The 18,506-nt window shown below is 39.6% G+C and overlaps 1 protein-coding gene across 11 annotated transcripts in view; it reads right to left on the bottom strand.

The window, feature by feature from the left end:
- Nucleotides 1-18,506, bottom strand: part of CELF2 (CUGBP Elav-like family member 2) — a 548,864-nt gene that overhangs the window by 29,184 nt on the left and 501,174 nt on the right. For all 11 annotated transcript variants that reach the window (XM_054515016.1, XM_054515012.1, XM_054515011.1 and 8 more), the window contains one exon: nucleotides 13,387-13,521. In XM_054515016.1, the coding sequence (XP_054370991.1) occupies nucleotides 13,387-13,521 (135 nt within the window). The remainder of the gene's footprint in view (nucleotides 1-13,386; nucleotides 13,522-18,506) is intronic.

Here is an 18,506-nt window from a genome sequence, read left to right as displayed (position 1 = left end):
TTTCCTTTTTTAATTTTTTTTTTCTTTTTTGGTAAATGTCTAAGTGAAAAAAAATAAATCCAATGACTTCTCAGCAAAGTCCTATACCACAAAAACCCCTGGATCTCTTGGAGACTCCCTGCTATATTGCCAAGTTATATGCCTATATATATGCCTGTAACTTGGCACTATGCATGGACAGTGTAAACTGTGCACTTCTCCATTTCTCTCCACCTTGTCCTGTTCCCTTCCTCCTTTTCCAACATGGGCATCTTGTCTAGAAATGATCCACAAACTGCAAGTCTTGGAGTAAGATACTAAGCACATGAGGCATTATAAACATTTTAAGAGATGTTTCTTATTGGAAACATTATTTTGGTTTTAGGGCAGGACTGGTGGAGAGAATGGGCAAAGAAAAGCAAGAGCAGCTTCAGCTCTTTCTGGGCATGGAGAGCTGCTCTACACCCTGCCAGCCCCATCCATGTGAAGAGCAGCTATAATGTTTCTGGAGCAGAACCAGGTTTCTGGTGCTGCAGGGCTTCAGGGCAGCTCCAAGACTGGCTTAACTATGCTGGGACTTTCCACACAGAGATCCACCACGGTAAGTAACTGTGTCAGCCCTGCTGACAGCTTTCCTTTAGGCAGCCCTTGGTTACACTCCACAATTCTCTGTCACTACAAATGCATGGCACAACAGGAAGCTCAGTGTTTAGTCTGATATCAGCCACTTGCTTATCACCACTCACTTATGAACCACAACTTTGTTCTTATTGTTTTACTTAATGGAGAATTTAAAGAACTCAGTGTTCAAAGTACTTCTTTTGCTGAAGTTAAGATGATGTAGTAGTGCACCAGGGATCAATATTGCCCACAAACTTTAGGTTCAGCATCTCTGTGGCTAAGCATGAGAAGTTGCAGAGAAAATATTCTCTTTTGGGAGACACTCCTGGCAGATCTGTATTGGCAGTTGTCTAAGTCCAGAATCCTCTTTCTCATACTGAATTTGGGTGTATTTCTGGTTTTCTGCTGCCTTCCTAAGCTCACTGGCTCCAAGGTCCAGATAAAATGGATCTGACACTGGTGCTGACTAAATGGCTGACATTTAGAGGAATTCAGATGGGCAGAACTGGCCAACATGAACCTTATGAAATTTAACAAGGATCGATGCAAAGTCCTGCACCTGGGGAGGAATAATCCCCTTCAGTAACACAGCAGGGGATGGATGGGGCTGGGGAGAAGCTTTGCTGAAAAGGACCTGTGGGGGTCTTGGTGGGAGGTGACCATGAGCCAGCAGCATGCACTGGCAGCAAAGAAACCAAACAGCACCCTGGACTGTGGAAGAGGAGACAGGACATCCATGTTTCCTCTTTACTCAGTGCTTGTTGGATCATATCTGAATATTACATGCAGATTTGGGCTCCTCATTGCAAGGAGAACATTGATCAGGTGGAGGGAGTTCAGTGGAAGGTCAGCAAGTTGGTCAGGGGCTCCAGCACTCATCCTGTAATGAGCTGGGCTTGTTCAGGCTGGAGAAGATACAGCTCCAGGTGAACCTAAAGCAGCCCCCAGTGCCTAAAAGGAGGCCATGCAAGATAGAGCAACAGCACATGCAGGGAAGATGAGAAGTACATTGAAACAAGGGAGGTTCTGTTCAGATGTAATTAAAAACATTTGTACAAGCACTGGAACAGATGATCCAGATTGCTCCATCCATGTCCTTGGAGGTTTTTAAGACTTGTTTGGATCAACCTGATCTCACATGAGCAGGGAGTTGGGTCACAGACCCAGCTGGTCTTCCAACCTCAATTATTCTATGGGAATTAGAGCAGCGTAGGAGAAAAGCAGAGAAAGTCAGCTCACACTAAGGCAGAATGAAAGAAGGCTGAAGAATGAAGATGTGTTGAAAACTGAACAGTAGAACCAGTTTCTGTTCTTGGGTCTGTTTACAGAAGCAGAGGTTGACATTGAATATGCCACTTAACTCTCATCTGTGGTTTTGGTTCTAGGCTGCCACAACTACACTGTGTGGGTGAGGTTTCTAGGGCCCAACCTATAACAATCTAACCAAAGAAGTTCTGACCTTGGATCTTTCCTTGAGTTTTTGGATTCCTCTTAGATTCAGCAATGTGCAACAGAAAATAAAACCACAGTAGAATAATGTAAAGAAAGCATATAAAGAAATCATACAAAGAGAAAAAAGGCCATAAAAACAAAATAAAAAATTATATTTCTAACAGCTCCTCAGTCAGCAACAGAATAAAATTGTTAGAGTTTATAAGAGAATTATAAGGACAAAAGAAAAAGAAATATTAACCCCAAAGTAGAAATCTCTAATTTTAGCCAGATGAATTTAAAATCTCTGTTTACTACACAAAATCTCTTGGGTAAACAAAATATGCCTTTGTCCCTTGTTTAGTCCAAGAGGGAAAATAAAGCAAAGAGACAACACTGGATTTAAGGATAATCAGATTAAGGCTGTGTTCTCTGTCTTCTTTCTAATCTTTAATTGCAATAACCAATGATGTTTGGAACTGTGTCTTGAAAACTCTATCTAAACATGAGGAACACCCACTGGACTGACTGAAAAATAAAAGATATTGGACAAAGTTTTGTTGTGTTGGACAAAGTCTATGCAAAGCTTCTGACTTTGGTTTATATTATCTTAGTTTTGTGGTGGCACTCTCTTAAACAGAGAATAGCACCCAGCTGTAGGAGGCTCTTATGTAGATGGGAGTCTGGACCACTGACCTGGAGTTAGGAGGGATTCTGCACAGATCTGATCTTATATATTTAAGGTCAATCAATTTAGATGTGTTATCTTTATGTAGCACTAACCCAACTGGTTGTTTTGAAGAGATGGAGGCCACAGAGTTTTCTCCTAAACACACAAATGCAATGTCTTATGGAAAAGGAGAATGATTTAAATATAGTAATGCTGGAGTTTATGAAATGAGGATTATAAACACAGTGTGGGGGAGAAGTGGGCAAGTCAATCATGGTGCCTGTGTGACATTGCTCTCAGGAATTTGCAGTGGTGTTTCTGGCTAAAATGAGCTCATCCTACGGGCTCTGACTGCAGAAGGTACATTTTAAAGGGGAAGAATAATTAAGCAATGACAGAGGCATCATCATTATTAGATAATCACAACCCAGGGGCATTAGCAAACGTTGAGTGTCTCTAATCCCATGGGGTCTAATTATTCTGTGATAATAACCACACCTCCAAGTTCTAATTTATTCTTGTGGAGAATCTGGAGGGGGAGGGGGAGAAATGGGGGCATTTTAATATTTTTGCTAAAAGAAGATGCAGTTGGCCTTTCACTAGGGCTCATCAGTATTCTGATCTAACTAGCATGTGTGAGTGGCATTAAATTGTCTGCCCTTTACTGTGATCTCCAGCCAATCTGAATATCCAGCCTTGCACAAACTGGTGGCCTCCCTGCTGCTAACAGTACCAGCAGGCCCTGGTTCTATTTCTCAGGGCAGATTTTGGCAAAAGTGAGGTAGATTTTCCTGGTCTGGAGAGGTGTATTTTCCATAAGGTCCTCTGACAAACACATTGCCATTGGTATGAAGAAAGAAGTAAAAACTTGCACATTTTTTGGTGTCTCGGAAGTGCTGTCTGACATGTCAAAGAGGAAGATTCTAGGAAGTTTAAGTGCTCTGCTTGTGCTTGGATAGGATAAAATTAAAGTGACAGATGCACTCCAGGGAAAGAGCACCAGAAAAGCAAGAGAGCAAGAAAGAGTCAGGGGAAACAAGAATGACAATATAGAAAGACATATACCAATATCACAGCTTTTCTCCAGTAAGTCAGTGCCCCTCTGCTTCTTCATTACTCACAGGTGAACTGTGCCCATGAAATACTGTCCATTTCTTCCCAAGGAACAGGGAAAGAGAAGCAGCAGTGAGCAAAGGGGAAGGGAGAACACCATGCACTCAGCATCTGGTCTCTTTTTTGTATCTGTGTGCATGCATGTGCAAATGAGAGAAAGCATGACAGAGAGGGAGAGGAGAGGAAGGAGTCTTTCCCCATGGTGATCCTTCTGGTTCTGGCGTTCTGAAAACAGGTTTATATTTTATTAAATCCTTTGTGAGCACTGGCTTTTACAAGAATAAAAAAAAACCAAACAGAAAACATAAAGAGGTGAACCAATTCATTCAAATTCTTTGCAAATTCAGAAGCCAAGGCCTTCAACAGTGGGAGAAAAACTTTAGGCTCATAAATCCATACTATTCAGCACTGTGTGGGCTTTTGAGAGCTAAGAAAGCTTGAGAGAAGTGAAAATCGGGGACGCTCATTTTAATCACTTGTTTATGTTAACACCTAACTTGATATTTGTGATTGTCATGAAATTACAGTGCCTACACCATGGATCTTCCACAGCAGTGCAAAGAAGGAGGAGAAAACAGAGCATACAAAGGTACCACAGGTATGGCAGACAAACTTATTAGTTGGTTATTTTTGTAGTTTTCTGGTCCCCTGTTCCATAATTTTCCTCCAAATCTATCTATCTAGCAGAAGGTATGTTAACAAGCAAGGGTTTATTGATTGGGCATGTCTTTGTGAATCTAGGCTGGTTTTGTGAATCTTGGTGTTTAAAGGCACATTTTCCTATGAGATTTTGAAGACAAAGAAAGAGAGAGTAAAAAGCAAGTCAATAATCTTGGCCAATTCCACCCTGATGCTTCTGTTTTGTTGAAATGCATTTCCCAGTGAAGACCTCTAGCATAAACTAAATAATCCACCTCTAGCATAAACTACAAGCTGTACCTCAGTACTATGCCTGCAAATGTTGTGCATTCTCCCCAGCACACCACAATGGTAAATCACCTTTGGTTTTGGGTGGGAAGTACTTTAGAGTGGCTTGGGAACAGAATTACAATGCACAGTGAACTGGCTTGAGTTCAGCTTCATAGCTGACCATCATATATATTTATATATATGATATATATTTCCAGCTGTAACTTTAAATGAAATCAAACCAAATTGAATCACCACAATATGAGGAAAACAAAGAAGAATTGCTGAGCACTCAGGACTCAGTGGGGCCAAGGGCTGTGGCTGTGCTCGTTGAAGCACCGCTGAGTTCACATCAAAGCCATTTCTACAGGGAACTTCCAGCTGTGCTCTCATGTTTATTACAGCTATCTCACACAATCTGGAGCAGGCTATTGTTCTGAGATGCATGCCCTGATGCTGAAATGACCTCCATGTGGAGCTGCATCAGAATACAGCCACTTATAAATTACTTTCCGGAGAACTCCTGATCTAAAATCAAGAAGGCTCTACTGGAGGCCAGGATCTCCGGCCTGGAGCACAGGTTCCTTCACATGGCCCCCGGTGTGCCTGCAACATCTTTGACACACTTTCAGCACTAAGCATTGACAAACAACATGCAGCAGCATCTCTCCATTAAAAAAAAAAAAAAAGAAAAAAGGAAAAAGAAAAAAAGAAAGAAGAGTGTCAGCAGAGTCCAAGGCTATCATTCAAGGTAAGCAATGTTTTTGTTCTACAAGTGCTTACCACATACATATATGCCAATTCAAATTCTAGTACATGGGAAAGGTTGGCCTGATTTATCTTCTTTTTCACCTCTCTCATATATCTGTCTTAAGATAATGTAAACAGTCCTTGGGAGGTGTTTGTCTTTCCATTGCAACAAGATGTTTCTAAAAGACTTGTTTCCTTCAGACACTTAGGAGTCCTCTCCATGGTATTTTAGAATAGAGATGAGCTAAACCATATATTGAAAATTTGAGTTTCTTGTTAAAGGAGTTATGAACCCAGAAGGTGCCTGCAATTATTTCCATGGCAGATGGGTTTCTGAGTGGGTTGTGCAAGCACAGCCTTATTGCAATAGCACATCCACAAAATGCACTTGTTCACCCCTGGGAGCTGCAGAACTTGAGGATTATCTTGCCTCATGTAAAATTACTCAGCCAGGTCCTTTGCAGACCATTTGTAAAGTCATACTGAGTTCACTGTGACACTGGTTCTTTTCATCCATATTACACATTTTTGTGCTGCAAACAGCAAAGGCAGTTGAGGGTTTACTTGGTTTTAAACGCATGCAGTTGTTGGAGATATTTTTGTTTGGCCATTGCATAAAATAATTCAGTAGCCCCATATCCAAACAACTAGTTATTCTGAGAGAATGTTAAAACAATTAAGACATTAGTCATAATAAAAAATGGAATTAAATTAAGATTTAAAAATTATTATTTTTTACCATTAATTATAATTTTTCTGCCTTGAGTAAACAGACCAGGAGTATCCATGGACAGAAGCACAATCCAGCAGGATTGAAGGAACAGTGTTGGCAGTAGTTGAAAGCTCCTTCAAATGCATGAGTTTTTCTAAGATTTACATTATTTCCTGGGTATTATGAACTGCAGCATTTTCTGGGCTTGTAACTTCTTGTAAGATATATTACATATAAGCTCACATATCTACCTGTGTGGCCAAGCTGATATTATCATCTTTCTTTAGTAGAAAGCAACCCTGAATGAACTCAAATAGTGCTTCCAACAGAAAGAAAAAAAAGCTTTTCTTTACAAACTGGGATTCCTGTAGCTTGAAATAGAGATTAAGAGTGGGATAGAGAGACACTTACAAAATATAATGTGTTATACGTGTTATTTGTATACTGCAAGCAAAGTAAATCCTGAAATGTGCTAAGGCAATGGATTTAATACTTTAGGAAGATGATAATGTAATAATGTTTAAAAAACAAACATGTCTCCTGTTGAATTAGATCCTACTAATCCATGGTTTAGTACTGTATGCTGCTTCCTGAAAGAAAAAAACAAACCTAAAAAAATTAACTAGCACAATGCTTGACTGAAAATATGCACGTGTTTCTGTCCTTTGGTATTAATGGAATTCTGAGGAAACAGCTGGAGATTTCTGTGCCAAAAAATCATAAATTGATAATGTTGATTCTAAAACTGATAAGGAGCTTTGCCAAAATGACCCCCACAGTTGTCAGGCAGCTTCACAAAGCAGTTCTGCCACCCTGAGCCCATTCAGTGCCTGAACATCCCTGGAACCCTTCAGACTGCACCAATGCACCTGCTCAGAAACCCTTTTGAGAGGAGAATGTACAGAGACCTGTTACATTTTAAGGGACAAATATGGAACAGGTCATCCCAGTGAACTGATGTCCTGTCTGCTGCCATCAGCATCCCTCAGGTTATCACTGGCTCATTTTCCCAATGAGGACACCAGGGAGAGACAGTGCTGTTCCAGGGAGGCTCCACATGAACCCATCACCTCTCCTTCTACTGTTCTGGGACTCAGGGAAGTTCTTCGCCACAATTCCCATGCTTTTCTTCTCTAGTCATTTAGGACATATTGAAGCATTATTAAAAATACAAATATAGGTCAAAAATGCATGCCCAGTTTCCTATTTTTGGCTCCAGGTTGTGCTTTCATGCCTCCTTAAGAGTGGCCTAATAATCAGATGGGCTTAGTACCAATATATCTCCAAGAAGCAGCATAATCTGTGGGCACTAAGAGCAGTCAAAATCAATTCACTGATTGAGGAGCCTAACCACAGACTGAGAAATCGGACACCAGTGTGTTAGACCAGCTGTGTAAGACCAGCTGACACACAATAGTTCAGAAATATACCTGTCCTGCCACAAACCTCCTTGAACTGTGCAGTCCATTAACAGGCACTGGGATGTGAGCATGCTAAGGCAAGGTTTTCTTCCACAGCTTCCTTGAAAACATATTCTTTTAAAATATTGGTGCTGAGATCAGAGTTAAGCATTGAAATACTCTGTCCTCCAAGCACTAAGGTAACAATGCTATTTATGTAACTAGACTTAAATATAAAATTTAAAAACATACACTTGGGTTAAGTGTGTGCACAGTACATACACTGTATTTTAAAACCTTTATTTAAGCTAAGTCTTACATTTATCAACTGTATCTTTATCCTGAAAATAATGAAAATTATACTAGGGAAGTTTTCTATGTTCTTCAAAACTAATAAAGCTTATTTAAAATGATTTTACAATAATGGAACATGCATTAATTCCACATGAAATGGCACCAAAATAATCAATTTGTACTACAGCACAAGTGCCATTCTGCATTTTAAACCAATCTTTTTCAACATGAAAAATCTACTTCAATTAATTCTTTAGCAAACTGTCAGACCTTCCTACACACCTACTGGTAGGGTTATTTTTGAATCATCCTGGAAAATATCACAACTATCTCAGTGGGTGCACTGGCCTCTAACAAAATGTCATGGTGGCAGCCTTGCACCACTGGTCGGAGAAAAATGTTTTGTATTGAAGTGAACAAAAAGCAAATCCTCTAAGAATGGTTATTTGAACATTCTTCACTGCTTCTCAGCTGAAGCATCTTGTATATTCTATAAAATCTCTACCATTTCAACAATTGTGCTCACAACATGAACACCTTCAACTAACAAAGATGATCTTCATACTAGATTAGGGGGTAGAGAAAATAATGAGCCACGGATGATAGCTATAAGTTATAATTCTCTGCTTTGACCAGAGGGAGAGAACGAATTAATTCTTACAGGAAAGGCAGTGTAATTTTTTTCTTTTTCAGTTTATTCTATACTTCACAGTCTTCCTTTTTTGGGGACTGTTATTATTCAATGTCAGCATCTGTCTGAAAATGAGTATTTTTAGACCTTTGTGCTGAGGAGAATTTTTTTTTTTTTTTCAGTGTAAGAGTTAATGGCAGAATACTGACATAATATGACAAAAGCTGTGCTGGATTTTAAGAGATCGTTAAAGGAAAAAAGTATCACTTTCTCACTTTCTACCCTATCAGTATTTTCCCCCCCAAATATTTTCTCTTAGGTTTACACAGCAGATAAACCTAAAGAGTTTTTTACTGAAGCATGAATAGCTAGTTCAGCTGTGTGAATAAATAATAGTTTAGAGAATCAAATAATCATGAAAATGTCATGGAAAAAGAAGGCTTCTAGGTCTGAAACTGAATTAGCTTCTGGTTTAGCAATTCTATCCCCCCACAGTTCAGAAATGATATTGTGTATGTTCATGCAGATAAATTTGGATACATAATTAGATGTTTTGTCTCTTCATTTACACATAGTAGGGCTTTTCTACTGGTTACTGAAACAAACATTTATGTGTGAATTTGAAGAATCAGAATTGAAATGATCTCACAGAGGCTGTGGAATCTCCATCCTTGGAGATACACAGACCTTGAGTGGGCATGGCTTTCACCAACCTGCTCTTTGTGGTCCACACTTTACAGCGCTGTATGAGTCCTGTACCACCCAGGACTGTCAGAACACACATTATTACCCTTGGGAAAATTAGGGTAGTGGGTCAACCGAGGGAAATTAATGTCAGACAGTGTTAGAGACAGATACTTTGATTCTGAGCTCATATGTCCCTCCTTCACATGCACCTCCAGGCATTCCCACCACCCTCTGAATGATCCCTGCATCTCTGCAGGCTCTGGAGCAGCATCCTCCCTGCGAGCTCTCTGCTCCATGATCCATTTACAGGATGTGTCAAGGACAGTCTCTGGAGGAGAGAATAAAGTTCCTGACACTCAGCTGGGATTCATCCTGTCCAAATTGGGATATTTACAGTGTGGATACCTACAGTTGAGGCAGTCCCTCCAAAATCCCTTCCCACTTAACAAGAAATGGAAACTTCCAGATTCCCACCCAAAGGGAACTGAGACAAACTGGATGAGGCAAACCTGGAGTCAGGTAAAAGCTACTCCAGCCCAAATCCTTGTGTTATGAAATACTACAGGTACCTGCCTTTAAAACACTATGAAATAGTACTGGTACCTGTCTTTAAAACAGAAAAAGTATCCTAAGCAAGTGAAATGAAAATAAAGTGAAGAATTAATTAACTAAATAGAGGTGATTAAAGTAAATAAAGGAAACAATTATCATATCAAAATAAAAGACAAGAAAGATGATTAAATGAGTCTTCAAAAGACCCATGAGAAACTCATGAAAGACATAATATGCCTTTACCTGGTTTTTAGTCTTTCATGATTTCATTTTAATTTTTATTCACTACCATCTGATAATTGCAAGAAACAGTTACTTTAACCATAGGCAATTTAAACCATTTTAATTTTTTTCCAGGGCCAAGAGACAAAAGAACCTATTTATTGCCTGAGGGGATTTTTACTAAAATGAAAGCTTAATCTTTCATGTTTTTTTAAGCAATGGCTTTTAAAAAATCATTTCTAACAATGCTGTAGGGAGACACTTCCATGGGTATGCAAAATTGAAATTATAAATTTACAATTATAAAAAAATTAATAGTTTGGGGGATTGTATTGTCTCTGTTCTTTCTGAATGAATACTCTTTCAAGCTTAAGAGAAAGTATTTAGCACACGGAGGAGAACGAGTGTCCTCAGACTCTCTTGCGGTCAAAGCTGTTTAGTCAGAACGGATGGGGGAAAGATCATTGGAGTTTAATTTGCTTGGAAATACTCAAATATCAGATGACCCACTGGCTCCTCACTTCCTGGCCCAGTTTTCTGTGTTGCCAGTGCACTGAAGTTGGCCTGACCACTGTCTCCTCTGTACTAGTGTGGTGCACTGATGGCTGCTAAATCTTATTGGTGTAAAATTAAGCTTCAAGGTGAATTTTAGCTGAAACAACCATCTTTTGGGGCTTTTAACACACATGTTTACAAAGAACAGAGCAAGAGGTCTTGGTCAAAGATTGATTCAGGGGGGATTTTCAGGGGAGATGAATCTAGATAGAAACATGGACATGATTTATGTGTCTGCCATGGTTCAAAAAATACTGGAAGAAGACTCTTATGCCCATCTCCATTCTGTGAAGTATTTTGCCTTTAAGAACATCAAGAAAAGGATTAAATTTAAGCATCTACCTTTGCACTGCCACAATTGTGGGCTGTTTTCTCAACTAAAAAATATTAATTTAATGCATTATCTGGAGAGATGCAAACATTTCTTCCTGGGCTTAGTGCAGGCTTTGAAATCAGACAAAATAGTTTACACTTATGAAACACAACAAGCTGAAGTGTTCTATTAAAGGAAAACTAGACCAAAAAAAATACCCTTAAGGCCTCCAAACATCCACATATTGAAAGGCAGATTTAAATGTTTTCTGTCAACATATTTTGAGTTTTAGTGGAAACACTTTGAGCTACTATGAAAAGCTTTATCAAACTAAATTCATTTTCCATGGAGCAGAGAAGAATCATTGAAAATATTATTCAGGTTTACAAAATATGTAATAAGGTGGAGAATGTGGAACCAGATAAGGAAGGTTAAACTGAAGAACACTTTAACAAGGCTTGATTTTAGGTTGCTTGTGCAACATAAATAGGTCAGTGGACCTATTAGAGATTTTTCAAGCTGTCTAATATTAGAAACACCTCTGTACAGGTGCCATCTATAAGACTTTCAAAGGCAACTGGCATTCTGAAGACATTATTTGAAAGCCTCAATACCCAGAATTTTTTGAAAATAACACAAGTTCAATGTGCTAGCCAAAATCATTAACCCCTTTGGAAAAACCCTTGGTATCTGCTCTCCCATGCCAGTCAGAGCAATAGGAAGCTCCAGTTACCCCAAAGATATATCTGCCCAGCCCAAAGGAAGCACCTGCCTGCCGTGGGCCTCTGCAGACCTGGACATCAGATAAAACAACCTCCCAGGTACTCGGGGAGCCTCAGGATCAGGTTAAAAGGGAACAGCAAGTCAGAGAGCATGGATAAGAAGACTGTGTTGGATAGGGAAGGAGAGAAATGTGGCCCTTAAGGTTGAATCCAAGTTCTGTGTGTACATGGCAAAACAAAGCGCACAATGGGAATGTTCTGGTGCCACTGTGCTGCAGAGCAGCAAAGAGAAAGGGAGATAATTTCCAGTCCCTCTACACTACAGTGCAGTCATTGAGTTGCCCTGGGAACTCTTGTCAGTGTGGGTCAAGATCTATTGTGTGTGTCTTGGGAGGACAAGGTTGCTCAGACATTTATCAGCTAAAGTGCAGAGATATCACAGAGCGTGCATGAAATGCAACATTTCTGCTTCTATAGATGGGTGGCATTTAGACAGGTGTAACATGGAAACACTGACACTGGGAGAAGCCTTTTGCAAAGTGCTAAGTCCCAGCTCCAGGACAGAGGGAAGAGATTGCTCAGGTTTAAAAAAAAAACACAGCAGCAAGCAAAAATTATTTTCACCCAACCTGCTTCTCAGAGATGTTGCTAATGAATATTATTTTTAGGTCAAGATGAGGCTCATGTCAGAAACAGAAAAATATACACAGACTTAGTACTAGCCAAGCTTCTCTAAATTTAACCTCTGTCCCAAACAATAAAACTGTAATATAATGGGAGCCCTGGCCAGCACTAAGACCCAACACCACACTCAGTCCCAGTTCTTTTTTGCAATGAAGACTGTTTTCCTTACTGATGAGCTCAGTCTGCCATGAATTACTTTTTCATGGGGGATAAATACACACTTAAACAAGATTAAACACAAATGTTCTTTAGTGGTGTCTAAAATAATATGAATGTTTTTTAGAACAGCAATAAACACACTTCATGATGCAAATAATTACACCCTGCAGCCTTTATGTAACAATAAGTGGCCGAATTCTCTACTCAGCTACATCACTGTAAACCCAGCGTAACTACACTGAATCAACATCTCTCTCTGTGGATTCTGGATATTCTGAAGTGTTACCTAGGCCTGAATTTACCCCAGTTTCTCTCTAGGGCTTTGGAGACATCAGACATGCATGTCTGGAAATCCACATGGTGGTCATGGAGGCATTTCTACCTCTTTTGCCCCTTTTTCCCCCATAATGAAGTCAGAATCTGGCTGTGTATTCCTTGTGCATCTGAAAGCACTTCTGTAACTGTGTACTCAGAAAGTAAAGAAGAAAGCTCAACTGAGATCCAGCAACAGAAAGGGAAAAAAAATAAAAGGACTTGACAAAAATTCATAAGGGTAAAGGCAATACTTGTGTGTGATGGGAAACAAAGATCAGTACCTTGGGGATTAAAAAGAACCACCTCAGCTGATTTTCCTTTGGATGGGAAGAATTTGGTCATGTTCTGAATTCTTTGTGAAAAGTTAATTTTATCTTAGGTTTCCCATGCAATTGTAATTTTCACGCAGAATTTTTTAAGATGGGTCTGTTAGGCTTTAATGGCCCCTGAAATGAACATGGAAAGGCAAACATGCCCACACTGGACCACTTGAAAAAGCAGTTACTTGCTTGGAAATAACAGCAACAAAAATGTATTCAGCTGTTAAGGGCTCTTCACAATTTACATGAGCATGGAACTCATGACACAACATGGAACCAGCATTTTTACTCCCACCTTGCCCTCAACTGCCATGTTTGTGTGTTGGAAGCAGGCACTTTGCTCTTACCAGGACTTGTGAGGGCTCCCAGAGCACCAGTCGTTGTGGAGAGAGGGTTTGCATTGGTGGTGGTAGCTGAGGTCTGGGCGGCGGCTGCTGCGGCTGCTAAAGTTGCCAAATTCTGTAATTGTAAAGCGTTCATGCCTATGTGGAGAAGCAATAGGGTTAATTAAAACAGGTAATCATCATCATCATAATCATCAAAAAGTGATGTTTTCAATGGTCATGGAGCTTGGGGTGTACCTTGCCAATAAACTCGATTCTTTTCATTCCTAAAACATTTATAATCTCAAACCACATCTTAGAGATCCTGAGGAATATTTCTCATCTCTCTACCTTGGAGTTGAGAGAATGCACCAAAGACACCAGCCTGTACTTGAGGAAAATTAAACCTGGTTTGTGCCTCTTCTAAGGGAAGTGTAGAATTAAAAGTCATTTAAACTCTGCATGAAGCCCAGGCACAATATTATTTCCTGACACAACAGGGGATATAAAGAAGATAACTAGCATTTAAAACACATTCAGGACAGGGTCATATAATTGGGATTAATAAAGTTTCCCAGTTTGAATGCCTAGAAACTTGTCTGATTTTTTATGAATGTTAGTTTGCCTACAAGAGATATTATTTCTCCTTGCACACTTTGTATTTCAAACAGAGGAGCTTAACAACAACTTGGACAGAATGAAAAAAGAGTTTAAATAAAATATTTGGGAAGAAATATAAGAAATGTTTAAGAAGAAAAAAATGCAGTGAAGAAGAGGTACTTTCTAGGAATTCAGAACTCCTGCAATAATGGAGAGTGATACTACTTTCAAACAAGTATTGCAGACTCAGATTAGTACAATCAATAATCTCCATAAAGAGAAATTCTTACTGTCACAGCATTTGGGACTGTGAAATGAACCTTTATATAAACATCTGTTTCTGAATAAAGCCCCAAATTTAAATACAACATGTTACAACAGGCAGGTCAGGCCTCAGGTGAGCACCTAATTTGATTGAGGTTCTAATGTTGGTGTCTCAGTCAATTCCCAAATTCAGTTCAGGTTCTGAAAATGTGACACAGTTGCAATGGTGGGAATCAAGATTTTAGTTGATGCAAGATACACCAACTAATAGTCTGGAACTGGAATGAGACACGTGGAGAAATTACATGACCAAACCTCTTTAACGTTTCTTTTGGAGGCTAAAGACCATCTTAAAAGATAAGGCTTTTCTCAAATATTACTAATTCAAACTATTTTGCAAGACACAGTTCACATGAATGCAAACAATATGGTTTTTATTTTTTATAATTACTCATCTGACTTACTGGCTTGCCTTGGGTGTATTTTTTTTTCCCCACTGAAGAATTATCTTGCATTGATAATAAGACTGCAGACTATTTCAAACAAGATTTTGGGGATGGAAAAGACTGGAACCCAAATCTTTGCAGACAAAGCAGTCAGTAACCCTCAAAATGAGATATGGAATTCATTTTCATCCTGAGCTGATATTGGTCCTTAATTATAATTTCCCTTCTTATTTCCTAAGGAGAATAAGTAATTCAGCAAGAATATCCAGCAAACATTGCTGATCTTCACTGAGGCTGTATTTTTGTGCCATCCTGCAACAAGGATTTGGGAAAGCAGTGGGTTGCTCTCCTCCAGAGGAATGGCTTTCTTTCACCCACTGTTTAGTTATTCATCAAAAGGATCAGTCATAACCAGCTTCTATTTCTTCTGTGTGAGAAAAGTCTATCCTTTGGACTTTTAAATGTTATACATGGTAGGATTAAATAATTGTGATGAACACAGAATGATTCCAGAGGTCAGCCTAGGCCAGACAAGGTCAACAGGCAGCAGAGCAAACAACTGCTGTCTCTGCACTCATGAATCACCCTTGCACCTCTGTGGATGCAAAACAAATACCATCACTGCCCCATTCCACAAAAACTTTTTTTTTTTTTTTAAACAAGCACAGGAGGAACCCATCAATTTGGCAAATGAGTTTCAATGCCCAAAGAAGATGAATGAACAAGATCTTGGTGGTGATGAAGTTGTCTCCTTACCCAATTTGTTTTACTGTAGCAGTGACAGTAAGACACTGGCCACAAAACAACCTGCAGGTGTTATAGGGTGTCAGCTTGGGTGTCTGCAGGAGAAAAACCTGCTGGCTGTTGTAACACCTGAGTAAGAGAAGGACAGCAAAGACCCCCACTGAACTGAGCACCCAAACGTGAGTGTCAGCAAGGGCCCATGGCACACACTGTCACCCAGTGAGCTCCAGAGCCCATTTTGTCAACAGTTTTAGTGCAATTAATATGCATCTTTAGGATCCTCTGTCTGCTCAAACATCTGAAAAATAAATCCTGTCATCACTGTTTCACATTCCCCAGGCATTTTACCATCTCTGCTCCCTCTTTATTGGTTTCTCCCATCAGCTTGTCAGGAGTGTCAGCATCCCATTTGCTTGGGCAAATTTGGAGGAGGGAAACCAAATGCTCTCAAGTCTCAGACCCCAAAAGTACTTTGCTTTCAAATGGGGATTTTTGGTTCAATTGAACCTCAGCTAAGGTACAGTTCTGCAGTTCTGTGGGATGAATCTGCTCTCTCAATCTCTCTCCTTTCACACACACTCATCACACATTTTACATCGTACAGTTTTTTTTCAAAACAGTCCCAAATCCCGCAACAGAGCTGGACAGCAAATGAGTAGATGGATTTTATTTGAAAGTGCTGCTCACTCAGCAAATGCACCTCTCTCTGAAGAAATGCAAATTGCTTAACACTGAGGAACAGCCTCATAGGCAGAGCTGCACATGAAAAATGAATATCTTCCTGTAGAGGAAAAAAAAAACCCTTCTGGGTAAGGAATAACTCTTGATCTTCATGATGGAGACAATGTTGGGAATTAAAGGGAAATGATTAAAAAACCCAGATTCACAATACAGTTTGATTCCATTTTTAATAACATGTATTTACCAATGTGCTATCAGCTTGGCAAATATTCAAGATCGCAAAGAAATTCAACTTTCATTTTGTTATTTGGCAGATTAAAAAAACAATTAAATTATGTACAAAACAGATGCACAGTATGCCTTGCTTGAAACTTAAGATTTTAAAAAAAAATTATTTATAAGGATAGGGGCATGAAAATTTAATTTAATGTTCACCTTAGGTAATTTTGTGTCTTATTGTTCACAGCAATTACCATAAATCTACATATCAATAAGCGAGAACAGATGTCAGTTGTTACAAGTGCTTGCCAATCAGGCCTGTTAAAAAGTGACAGATGGATGGTGATAGAACATTCTCATAAGGCCTATTAGCACATTCACAGGAAATTTTTGTAGTGCTGCACAGTCACAGATGCAGTTCTGTGAAAACACGGGAAAATTTGAGAGCACGAGATTTACATTTTACAACTTCTTGTGCTGCCTCTGACACAAACTTTCATACAATGAAGTAATTTGCCTCGTTTCAGTCACTGCAGCTTTTCTCCTGTGATAACTGTAAATTTGGAATTATTGGGTATTTGTAGGGGAGGGAACAGAGTCACAAGCCGTTCCTCAAGACTTCTTAGGCCTCATCAGCTCTTGGGTTTCTAAAACCATAATAAAATCACATTAGAAAATAGCTGAGATTTGCTTACTGCACAAATTCCAAAAAAAGGAAGGCACCAGCTACATTGAGTGGCACAGTATGCATGGAGAGTTTGAAAGTCAGTGGTGATTATCAGAACCAAATCTGATCGCTCATAAGCACTTCCCACTGACTTGACTTCCTTTGCTTTGGAAATTTTATCCTTCTCAATTATTAGGATTTATTCCACCTGAATTAAATCCTGGCTGCAGCTTAAAAAATGCGGATTAAGGTAAAATTTATCATCTTCAGGCTAAAAAGCAACTATTTGCTAACACTGACATCAGCCATTTTGGATGCTGATGGTAAAATGTGTATAAAGGTGTGGAGGGAGAGGCTATTCCAGCAATATTCTAAGAATTAAAATAGACAGGAAATCTAAGTGCCACCTCCATCAAACCACATATATTCTGTGACTACTTTAAGAAAAGCTGCTTATCTGAAAAGTGCTTGAGGTAGCCTGACCAGTTACTGTTTGATTGAGCAAAGCCCTTAAAACAACTTTTAAGTGCACAATTGATTCTGCCCTGTATTTTAACAGTACATGCTTAAATCTGACTGCATATTCACAGAATCATTGAATGCTTTGAGTTGGAAGGGACCTTAAAGATCACCTAGAACACTCCTAGAGCCATTTGTTGACTTATGTAGGATTTCAGCCTATTTTCAGGTAATATATGCTATAAATACATTCTGGTAAGAAGAGTGGTTTTTGTCAATTAAAACTTCTTCAGCCCTAGTGGGAAGGATTCATCTGATCTAACTTTGTCCAGAAAAAAAGTTACTCACTCAGGCTATTGCTATAGTCAAAGAAGAGAGAGGGGGTAATGAAATATTCTGATCCTAAAAAAGAATCATAGAACCATTGACTCGTGGAACATTTGGGTTGGAAGGGACCATAAAGGCCATCTAGTTCCAACCTCCCTGCTATGGGCAGGGCCACTTTCCATTAGTCCAGGTTGCTCCAAGCCCAAAGCCCACCTTTCAAGGGACAACTTTCACTAGACCAGGGTGCTCCAAGCCCTGTCCCACCTGGCCTTGAACACTTCCAGGGTTGGAGCATTCCAGCTCTCTGGGCAACCTGTGCCTCATCTCCCTCAGTGAAAAATTTCTTCCTAATAGATGTAGTATTTTCCTAATATCCATAAAATAGATTAACCCCAGCCTTGGTAGGATGAATCATTGCCTGGGAGTGACTCCCTCTTCACTGACATTGCAGGGAGATGGGATGCCTACTTTCCAAACTACTGAGGCTCAAGTTGGATGAATTCCATCCACAGAGGGGCTAAGGCAATAAAAATCCCCCTCACCCTCCATTTGCTGGTTATGGAAAGCCCACACAGAGCTACAGATATTGTGCCCAGACTTGGCCAAACTTGCACATCAGGCACTTTTACCACCTGAATAAGCACATCCTAACTGCTGAGCACTTCTTTTTCCTCTCAAGGTGCCTCTCCTTCTCCTCTGAGAAGGAGCAATGTGTGGATTGGGAACAGGCTCACTTG

This window comes from Molothrus ater, chromosome 5, assembly GCF_012460135.2.
Source record: "Molothrus ater isolate BHLD 08-10-18 breed brown headed cowbird chromosome 5, BPBGC_Mater_1.1, whole genome shotgun sequence".
Lineage (NCBI taxonomy): Eukaryota > Metazoa > Chordata > Aves > Passeriformes > Icteridae > Molothrus > Molothrus ater.
Note: the sequence above shows the minus strand (reverse complement) of the source record. Positions and strands in the feature narration are given on the sequence as shown.